Raw genomic sequence first — 11,698 nt, forward strand, 5'->3', positions numbered from 1 at the left:
TAAAACACAGACTGAAATAAGACCACTGGCTATTCAGACATAAATGTCCCCTACCAAAAGGGTACTTAAGAAACAGGGTAAGCAACCAATCATAACCAGGGAAATATTTTCAATTATTAAACCAAAAATGGACACAGACTGAAAAACTACAGAGACGGCATTATGCCATAGCTGGTGAATTATTCTGGAAAAATAACAAGACAATCTCATGGAATACATGGTGAATTATTCTGGACTTACATGAGTAGGCTGGGCTGTACAAATTGTTTCATTAGGCTGTTCATCAACAAGCAGTGGGTCCTCAGTCTCTTCATTTTCAGCATATACCTCTACAGGAGGGACTTCCTCGGGAATATCCTCATAATCTAGCTCCTGAAAATCATCAATGTTATCATCACTATATCAATTATCATAATATATAACAAATTGTTTACAACAATCAATTTTGCCAATCTTAAAGGAAGTCTGAAGCTTTTACAATCACTTTTCATTTTGCATTAGAAACGCACAGTGATTGAATGAAACCCTTGGTCTAATAAGTGTATATCAGCCTTAGGTGATCCAGGCAAAAATGAGAAGCCTGAAAATATATCTTCTGAAACCTGAAATGTTGTTTTCATGACAGTCATACAAGAAAATCCTGTCAATCAAAAGTCTGCACTATGGACCAGTCCTAAATAAAATCCTGTACATGGGTCATAACTCATAAGGCAACACAAGTTCCAATCCGTCATTCCCTTATTGTCAGTACAATCATTCAGAAGCCTCAAACAAATCTAATGTACATGTTTCCCTTACAACGTCTTCAATGACAGCATTTACCAGCTTTTGCAAGTACAGGTATTTATAATAAACTCATTTACTTGTCTCCAATTCAACTATACCTAGAACACAAAATTTGCATCCTTAAAAATGTTTTAATAACAGTCTGTAGTCTGTTGTTATCAATGATCAATATTTACCTGACTGTTAGCTGTGTCATCAAATGCACAATTTTCACTGGATATCCCTAAATCAACTCTTTCTACTATGTCATTCTGAGACCTAGAATATAAAGACATATCAGAATATATTTCAAGCAAGTACAAAAACAATCTGAAAAGAATTATTTGTAAATTATGAGAAAAACAAGTCAAAAGTGGTTACAAACATAACTGGTAGTAAAGAAATTCACTACAAAAGCACTCTGAAATTACAAATTTTCATTCTGACTGCCTATTTTGAGCCTGCCTGCTTAGCTCAATAGGAAGAGCACAAGTCTACTGACAGCAGGGTCAGGAGTTTTATCCCTTGGGCAAGGCTTATGTTCTCTGTGACGATTTGATAGAAGACATAATGTTGGGATTTACAGACACAGAAACACAAATAAAGTCATTTGTGAATTTTCAAGAATTGACAGTGGACTGAGACCCAAGGTGTCCCTATAAGCATTGTTTTATGTATCAGTGTGTACAGGTACAACCACTGACCTAGAAGCCAGCTGGCTAGCTTCATCACATGAAGAATTCTACACTCACACTGAGTTCCGAACCCAAATAAGGGAGGGACAAGGAGAAGTGAGTGATTCAAAGTCTGTTACAGTATCCAGTCTGCAATGCAGGCTTCTTAATTCTGACAAAGGGCTTATGCAGTTTGAATCTAGCACTAAACATACTTAAAATACCAGTGGTTAACTAGAAGTATCTTAGATGGAAATTGGAATCATTATGAGGTTTTGGCTGAAATTAAATTTTGTTTGTGTATGTTGTGTCATGCGAAGTCATCTCCTTTTTAAAAGTTGAATATTCATGTTAATGTACTTACTCAACAGAGTAATTGTGGCTTTTGTCATCCTCATCAATGTTCAGTAGAGCATCCTCATCTATGTCTGGATCATCAAATTGCTTAAAAAATCAGAAACAAAAAATTTATCATTGTTTTTCTAAACATACGTGAAATGTAAGCGCCCCATGAACAGTCGTCAGATTTTGAAGGGTATGTATTTTTCAGTCTCAACAAATGAAGTTTCATCCAATGAATCATTAATTTTAATATATGTTAAAATGAAAAACTTTCCCCATTTATTAATTAGAAACAAAAGGATTTACTGGCACCAGTGTACAAGAGAAAAAGAATATTCCTGTCTTCTTCAAAATGAGGCTTAAAAGGTATAATTAGTCTTTAATTGTAATCCTGATCAATAGGCTGATACAGGCATATAAGACAAAATAGGCTATATTTAATAGTTAATATGGTTAATATGACTCGCAACATTGTTATAATTTATTTTTAAACTTTTTAAAAGATGACTGGAAAAACTAAATACCATTTTAGATGAAAATGCACTAACACTAGAGCCATCTCCCAGCAGATCCTCATCACTGAAAAAGAAAAACAGCATATCAAGCATGGTAGCTAATAGAAATTAACAAGAATTGTCCCTAAGACAGGACGCTTGAGTATTCTGTTTGGAGTTTAGAGTATAATTCAGCAACCTGGTAAAATTTATAAATAATTCTCTAAGACTTTGTTCCTCATGGTCTGCTTTACAATTGGGCTGTAATTGTTTTTTACATGTATTGGATATATACTGAGTTTGACTGCACGTAAAATTGCAAAAAAAAATCATTTTGGCCAAAGAAAAATATGAAAACAAGAGGGCCAAGATGGCCCTAGGTCGCTCACCTGAGAAACACACCATAACAGTGTAAACATGTTTGACCTAATGATTTCATGGAAAAAAATATTCTGACCAATTATTAAAATTGGAGCAAAAAATCTTGAGTATAAATAAGTATTTTCTTTGATTTGACCTAGTGACCTAGTTTTTGAACCCAGACTACCCATATTCGAACTTGACCTAGATTTCATCAAGCCAACCATTCTGACCAAATTTTATGAAATCCAGTGTAAAATGCAGTCCCTACTGCACACACACGGTTTTTCCTTGATTTGACTTAGTGACCTAGTTTGTAAACCCAGATGACCCATATTCGAACTTGACCTAGATTTCATCAAGGCTATCATTCTGACAAAATTTCATGAAGATCAGTTCAAAAATATAGCCTCTATCGCATACACAAGATTTTTCTTTGATTTAACCTAGTGACCTACTTTTTGACCCAGATGATCCATAATTGAACTGACCTAGATTACATCATGGCAATCATTCTGACCAAATTTCATGAAGATTAATTGAAAAATACAGCCTCTATCGCATACAGAAGGGTTTTCTTTGATTTGACCTAGTGACCTACATTTTGAGTCCAATGACCCATAATCAAACTCAACATAGATTTTATCAAGGAAATCATTTTGAGGAAATTTCATGAATATCAATTGAAAAATACAGCCTCTAGGCCATACCAAAGTGATTAATAGTTCTTCGGAAAATTTTCCAAAAAAATGGGAGCGGGCGAGCGAAATTTTTTTTTTTTTTTTTTTTTTCTCAATTTTGATTTTTTTCAGAGGCGGGTAGCTTTTACATGGAGCGAGCGGGTATTTTTTTTTTTTTTTTTGCAATTATGACTATACATGAAGTTAACATTTCTTTAAGAATAACACATAACTTAAACATTTACAGTGTGACTAAGACAGTAGATAGCTTTTCTGTATGTTTTAAAGACTACATGAATGGTTTTGCAAATAAATTCTTGCTAAAACTCACTGAATCACTTTGTTTTTATTTTGTATTTATAATTACTGAGGGATGAGTGTCTTATTTTTAATTTTGATTGTTCTACATTAATCTGAAGGCGTGCCCATTTAACGGCAGAGGATGAGGAATATTTAAGACAAAACAGGCACCCAAGTGGAATAACATATCTTCTGAAACCCAGTTAGATGGCTTCGACACATGAGCAACTTTGTGCCCCTAGTGAAACTCCAAACGGTAGAGGTGAGGGGAAAGTAATAAATCACTTGACCAATGAGACCAAACGGAGTTGGGCACACAAATGCTTCAACATTGCTCGAATCCATTGGAATAATTTCTTAACAGATAAGGTTAATAGCTTAAGTTTTTGTGGTAGAGGTTCATTTCAGTCAAAAATGATAACAGACGGACAAAAAATGATCCCAATATGGCCACTCTTTAAAAGTGTTATTTGTTGTGCTTTGACTGACCAAGAAATTTTGAGTTGGGAAGGTCTGTTTTTTCAGATTCTTTCTTTCAATCAATTCATAGCCAATTAATATACAAACAGGGAAAATTGGGGTTACAATACAACAGAAATTATTTTTTATATCTACACAACTTATTTGAAAAGCTAAACATTTTTTAAAAATGAATATATGCATTTTGATAGAATATCTGACTGCCGTACTAAAGAAGTTACGTTCAAAACGATTTGGGCCTGAGACAATTAATGTGATGGATCAGTCAGGATCTGTGAACAAACTTTTTTTTCAAGAAAGCACTGGCTTTGGCTCTAGATCTAAAATATTTAACTAAACAACTGATAACAAATGGTTTGAAAACTTTATCTGAACAATATTTCTATGTTTAATCCAAATATTTTCAATTTGAATCCGCGTGGCCCTGCACGTCTTACAAGTTGGGCTTTGTTCTTTTCAGAATACAGGCTGATTCGGACCATGGCTGTTTCGGACCAAATTAACTTGGCTTATTCGGCCCAAATTGTTTAAGTTTTCCTGACACTAATGTCATGAGTAAATAAAATTTATGAGTATTAAGTATAATGTCTGATGCAAAGAATAATTAAAGTCCTTATTTAAATGCATAAATGATGCATTTTAGTTTGTCAAAACTTCTTACCTGCTTGTATGTGTATATTTTATGACCTTACTTCAAGTTAAACCTCTATATAAGCTATAAGGCTTAAAATAAAATTAAGTTTGTTTGACCTTTACCGACCGACCCGAAAAAATTGCCCCGACTCAAATAATTTTATTGCATTCCAGAGAAAAAAAAATTTTTTATTTTCATAACAGTGACAGTATTACGGCATTTGACAGGCGAGTGGTGGGAAATTTGATTATCTGTGAAAATATATTATGAACTGACTTAATTGTTGATTTCAAAATGTCTTTAATCAGAGATCGTTTTGAAATGCATTTGTTCGAAGTGAGAAAATCTCAGTTTCCGAATTTCAAGAATTTGACACGAACGTAAATGTTTTGAAATATGACAAGCTAGATAGTTTTAATATTTTAATTTTGTAATGCCAGAACAAAGAGGTATAAAAATCTTATACTTCTTTTGCCAGGACAGTGGCATAATAAATGTCTGATGTCGGGGAAACCCAATCTTGTTTCTGTTCTTAGTAACATGACCAATACGTGCAAGTAGCTTAAAGCTAAAAAATCATCACTTTTGCTTGCATACTGCCATAACCGTTGTAAAAACCTTCTAAAACTCATAAAAAGCTATTGAATTAAGCATCAAACACTTGTTGAAAATAAGCTGTAATTCAGTAGTGTGTTTAGATGCCAAATATTTTCCCGACTATATCGTTTTGTACTTTTAAGCGCAGATGTAGTGAAAACATTTTTGATATATATAAAGAAAAAGTATAGACATGAAAGATACTACTTTGCCTTATGTGCAAATTAAGTCTGTGCCCATATTGTGTGTGCATGAATAGGGCTAGGGGTTTATTACAAGCATACATTTAACAGAGCATCTTCCAAGATTATCTACAAGCAATAGGTATTAATAAATAGACTTCAATTTTTATTATTACTGAGACAACAAACATTAAAAAAAAACTAAAATATAATAAAATTATTTACCTACCTACCTACCTACCCACTGTAAAAATACTGGGTCGGTAAAGGTCAAACAAACTTAATTTTAATTTAGGCCTAATCAACATTATTTTCTGAAAACTGCTGAACCTTTCAACATTTATGGTCATTACTGACTGGTAAATAAAAGTTTGTGGTCTGAATCAGCCAAAATATATGGTCATTATCTACTTTTATTCAAAGTATGTGGTCCGAATCAGCAAAAATATTTGGTCCGAATCAGCCATGGTCCGAATCAGCCTGTTTCCTCTTTTCACTGTATAATTTGAACAATCGTAGAACGTGCCTACTTCATCACCTACCGGCACATCGAAGGCCATGTGTGGCACTAGCACAGACACTCCAGATTTAAAACAAGAGCTGTCCGTAAGACAGCCAAGCTCGACTATTCGAAATATTGTCCCAGAAGCGGGAAAATATTACCCAAAAAGGTTAAATATCAAAAGAGTTTTAAGTTCAAAAGGGGGAATAATTTGACCAAAATGCATATCAGTTATGGGACTTGCTGCTATCAACTAGTTTTATAACCCCGAAGGCACATGTGAAGTTTCAATTCAATATCTGCATTAGTTTTGGAGATAGAAACTTGCATGTAAAACTTTAACCAGAATTTTCAAAGCCCAAAAGGGGGCATAATTTGCCCAAAATACATGCCAGAGTTATGGGACTTGATCCAGTGAGGTTAGTAATTGATCTAGAAAAAGAAAAAATAAGTTTCAAATCTATATGCCTTTTAGTAATAGCTGTATGTACTTGCACGCAAAACTTTAACCAGAATTTGCTAAGTCCAAAAGGGGACATAATTTGGCCAAAATGAAGGTCAGAGTTATGGGACTTGCTGCTATCAACTAGTTTTATAACCCCGAAGACACATGTGAAGTTTCAAATCAATATCTGCATTAGTTTTGGAGATAATAACTTGCATGTAAAACTTAAACCAAAATTTTCTAAGTCTAAAAGGTGGCATAATTTGCTCAAAAAACATGTCAGAGTTATGGGACTTGACCCAGTGAGGTTGGTAATTGATCTAGAAAAAGAAAAAATAAGTTTCAAGTCTATATGCCTTTTAGAAATAGCTGTATGTACTTGCACGCAAAACTTTAAGAAGAATTTTCTAAGTCCAAAAGGGGGCATAATTTGGCCAAAATGAAGGTCAGAGTTATGGGACTTGCTGCTATCAACTAGATTTATAACCCCGAAGACACATGTTAAGTTTCAAATCAATATCTGCATTAGTTTTGGAGATAGTAACTTGCATGTAAAACTTTAACCAAAATTTTCTAAGTCTAAAAGGGGGCATAATTTGCTCAAAATACATGTCAGAGTTATGGGTCTTGACCCAGTGAGGTTGGTAATTGATCTAGAAAAAGAAAAAATAAGTTTCAAATCTATATGCCTTTTAGAAATAGCTGTATGTACTTGCACGCAAAACTTTAACCAGAATTTTCTAAGTCCAAAAGGGGACATAATTTGGCCAAAATGAAAGTCAGAGTTATGGGACTTACTGCTATCAACTAGTTTTATAACCCCGAAGACACATGTGAAGTTTCAAATCAATATCTGCATTAGTTTTGGAGATAATAACTTGCATGTAAAACTTTAACCAAAATTTTCTAAGTCCAAAAAGGGGCATAATTTGCTCAAAATACATGTTAGAGTTATGGGTCTTGACCCAGTGAGGTTGGTAATTGATCTAGAAATAGAAAAAATAAGTTTCAAATCTATATGCCTTTTAGAAATAGCTGTATGTACTTGCAAGCAAAACTTTAACCAGAATTTTCTAAGTCCAAAAGGGGGCATAATTTGGCCAAAATGAAAGTCAGAGTTATGGGACTTGCTATTATCAACTAGTTTTATAACCCCGAAGACACATGTGAAGTTTCAAATCAATATCTGCATTAGTTTTGGAGATAATAACTTGCATGTAAAACTTTAACCAAAATTTTCTAAGTCCAAAAAGGGGCATAATTTGCTCAAAATACATGTCAGAGTTATGGGACTTGACCCAGAGAGGTTGGTAATTGACCTAGAAAAAGAAAAAATAAGTTTCAAAGCTATATGCCTTTAATTGATGGCTGTATGTACTTGCATGCAAAAACTTAACCAAGGTGTGACGCCGACGCCGACGCCGACGCCGACGCCAGGGTGAGTAGAATAGCTAGACTATTCTTCGAATAGTCGAGCTAACAAATGATGAACAACACCATAATTCCTGACTTTTTGAGTTTGTGTCATCAGCTACATGTTACCATTACGAACGTATGGATTCCGATCAATATCACTTTGACGCATTAAAACAGCGATAAAACCTGTTTACCGTTATCATTCCGGACCGCGTAATCAGAAAAAAAAAATTTTTTTTCGGCGATTTTTATGTACGTGCGGGCGGGTGAATTTTTTTTTCTTTTTCTCGGGAATGAAATCATTGATGCGGTAGTTCCGACGAACGACAAATCAATTTGGTATGGCCCTATCGCATACGTAAGATTTTTCTTTAATTTGACCTAGTGACCTTGTTTTTGACCTCAGATGACCTTAATTCAAACTCGACCTAGATTTCATCAAGGCAATCATTCTGACTTAATTTCAGGAAGATCAATTGAAAAATATAGCCTCTATCGCATACACAAAGTTTTTCTTGGATTTGACCTAGTGACCTACTTTTTGACCCGAGATGACCCATATTCAAACTTGACCTATATTTCATCAATGCAATCGTTCTGACCAAATGTCATGAAGATCAATTGAAAAATACAGCCTCTATTGCATACACAAGGTTTTTCTTTGATTTGACCTAGTGACCTAGTATTTGACCCCAGATGACCCATTTTCGAATTCGGCCTAGATTTCATCAAAGCAATCATTCTGACCAAAATTCATGAAGATCAATTGAAAAATACAGCCTCTATCGCATACACAAGGTTTTTCTTTGATTTGACCTAGTGACCTACTTTTTGACCAGACCCTTTTTCGAACTCGGCCTAGATTTCATCAAGGTTATCATTCTGACCAATATTCATGAAGATTAATTGAAAAATACAGCCTCTATCACGTACACAAGGTTTTTCTTCAATTTGACCTAGTGACCTAGTTTTTGACCCGAGATGACCTATTTTCGAAGTCGGCCTAGATTTCATCAAGGTTATCATTCTGACCAATATTCATGAACATTAATTGAAAAATACAGCCTCTATCGCATACACAAGGTTTTTCTTTGATTTGACCTAGTGACCTAGTTTTTGACTAGAGATGACCCATTTTCGAACTCGGCCTAGATTTCATCAAGGTTATCATTCTGACCAATATTCATGAAGATTAATTGAAAAATACAGCCTCTATCGCATACACAAAGTTTTTCTTTGATTGGACCTAGTTTTTGACCCCAGTTGACCCATTTCCGAACTCGGCCTAGCTTTCATCAAGATAATCATTCTGACCAAATTTCATGAAGAACAGTTGAAAAATACAGCCTCCACACAAGCTAAATGTTGACAGACAGACAGACGACAGACGCCGGACATCGAGCGATGAGAATAACTCACCTGAGCATTGCTCAGGTGAGCTAAAAAGGCAAAATATAGGCAGTGAAATGCACATCCTATTACTTTCATATGTTCACATAGATATTTAGAACATAATTATGACAAAATTATTGACTTTATTATTACCACTTAGTCATCTTGTATTTTTATGAAAATTTTCTTGTAAAATTTTGAGTGTAAAAGGCCGCCACTGTGGCGCTGTCTTAATCGACCATGCAGATATTGGAAAAGCAGTGGCTACAATTTCGGTACCGTAATCCTAGCCTCCGATTCTAGGATTACAGAAGTTCCATATTCCTAGTCAACCCTTTGCGGATAGGCTAGGATTACGGAAGTATTTTAGGACATGCATAAATGATACGTTGTAAACTTACTTATAAATTTCACTTAAAATAGCGGTTTTTTTCAAGGCCTTTTTATTATTTCGTGTTATCGATCAGCCATTTTGGGTTAGTATAATCTTAAACGATACATTAATGGTGGCGCGGAAATATTATAGAAATATGAGGGTCAAAGTTTATATACTTTAAATTTTATGAGTTGTTTATACTAAATTTATTTATTATCATTTTTTTTAAATTGGCAGACAAACACAGAATTATATTCTTAATAATAGCTCAAAAGGATTTTCAAAAATACACAATATTATTTGATTTTGCCTGTCACTTTAGATTTCAGCGCGTATAGAAATTAGAATCGGGCGAATTCAATATCCATATACGTTTTTTAATTTCGTTTTTGCTATTTTAAGTGAAATAAGTAAGTTTACAACATCATTTATGCACATCTTAACATACATTTGATAACTCTTAAATACTTCCGTAATCCTAGTCTATCCTCAAAGGGTTTTCTAGACTGATACGGAACTTACAGGAGGCTAGGATTACGGTACCGTAATCTTAGCCACTGCCTATTGGAAAACAATGATCTCCAGATGTTTGAGAACATAAAGCAGCCACCACAAACCCACTGCGCATTTGACAATTATTTTACGCATCTGGGGAATTGGGGAATCGCAGTTTGAATATAGAATCTACTGGCATCGGCCCTTTCCAAAAGGCAGTGACTAGAGAACCGGAATCGGTTCCCTAGACAGCGAACTTATTCATCCGGAACCGGTTCTCTAGCAAAAGTATTGTGCATAGGCTAGGGAACCGGAATTTTATTTCTATGTATAAAGCCGCCGAAATTCGCTTTGTTTCTTTTGGTAAGTATCGTGCATGTTATTATATTAATTAATTTTACTAATTTCAGCAAAGCATGCTCTTGCATTTGTCTACGTTTACTGTGTCTCCAGAAGTGTACTCGCTGCATACTGTCCGCCATATTGGAATGATATAAACTATCGTAATACGAACTAATGCAGAAATCGGGGAAAGCCGAAATAAACTTGAACGTCAAATTAAAAGGCAAAATACAATGAAAGAAGCAATTAAAACAAATTAAGTAATTTCTGTATTTCTGTTGATTAGTATTGATCACATGTTCTTTTCTTTTTCAATCTGCTAATTATTTGCAAACTTAAGTTCAATAAAAAACTGATGTACGTGAAATGCCGAGGTGTTAAAGTGATCAACTAATCTGCCGGAAGATTTAATGGCAATTAAACTATTTTGTACATCTGAAAGCATCTAAATTTAATGACGCATATACAAAACAACTGTACAATTTTACATTTTAATAATTTAAACATCGTACATGTTTAAAGCAAATAACATTTAAAACTGGCAAAGTAGTTTTCACGCATTTTGGGCATTCGTACTAGTTTATATCATTCAAATATGGCGTACACAATATGCAGCGAGTACAATTTGAAGACACAATAAACACAGATAAATGCAAGGACATGGTAAAAAGAATAATTAAGACAATGATATACATGATACTTACCAAAAAAAAAACAAAAAAAAAAAGAATTCTGACAGCTTTTTGCATAGAAATAAAATTCCGGTTCCCTAGCCTATGCACAGTATATTTGCTGGAGAACTGGTTCAGAGCGAATAAGTTCAATGTCTAGGGCACCGATTCCGGTTCCCTAGCCACTGCCTTTCCAAAAAGTATGCAAAGTTAATATGCAGAAATACGCATTTCCGAGAATCCTGCACCTGGCAAGACAACTGAACTATTGAGACAGATGTTGCTTTAGTGTTAAGTGATTGTTTTACCTTTCCCAAGAAGCTTCAGTTGGCCTTTTCTTTGACATTGTGCATCCAACAGTGTCTAAACAGAACACCAGGTGATTGAAATAAAGATATTACGTGTCATAATATTTAAGTATGTTTTTACAAAAGATATTTCTTCGTGCGTCTCAAATATGGAAAGGATTATTTTCAATCAATACCAGAACAACTTGAAAATACACAAAATAAACTATTTTCCAATGTTGTAAACTCATGTACATAAACTTC

General features: G+C 34.3%; 1 protein-coding gene across 1 annotated transcript; it reads right to left on the reverse strand.

Moving 5' to 3' along the window:
• Positions 1 to 240: 240 nt before the first annotated feature.
• On the reverse strand, positions 241 to 11,662 carry LOC128554444 (uncharacterized; the record flags this gene model as incomplete). The annotated part of the gene is made up of 5 exons (XM_053535728.1): positions 11,456 to 11,662; positions 2,306 to 2,360; positions 1,804 to 1,883; positions 963 to 1,044; positions 241 to 372 (listed from the first exon to the last, which is right to left on the reverse strand). Coding segments are annotated over exons 1-5 (387 nt in total), but the record flags the coding sequence as incomplete, so codon positions are not given.
• Between the last annotated feature and the right edge of the window lie 36 nt (positions 11,663 to 11,698).

Source organism: Mercenaria mercenaria, unplaced genomic scaffold, assembly GCF_021730395.1.
Source record: "Mercenaria mercenaria strain notata unplaced genomic scaffold, MADL_Memer_1 contig_5042, whole genome shotgun sequence".
Lineage (NCBI taxonomy): Eukaryota > Metazoa > Mollusca > Bivalvia > Venerida > Veneridae > Mercenaria > Mercenaria mercenaria.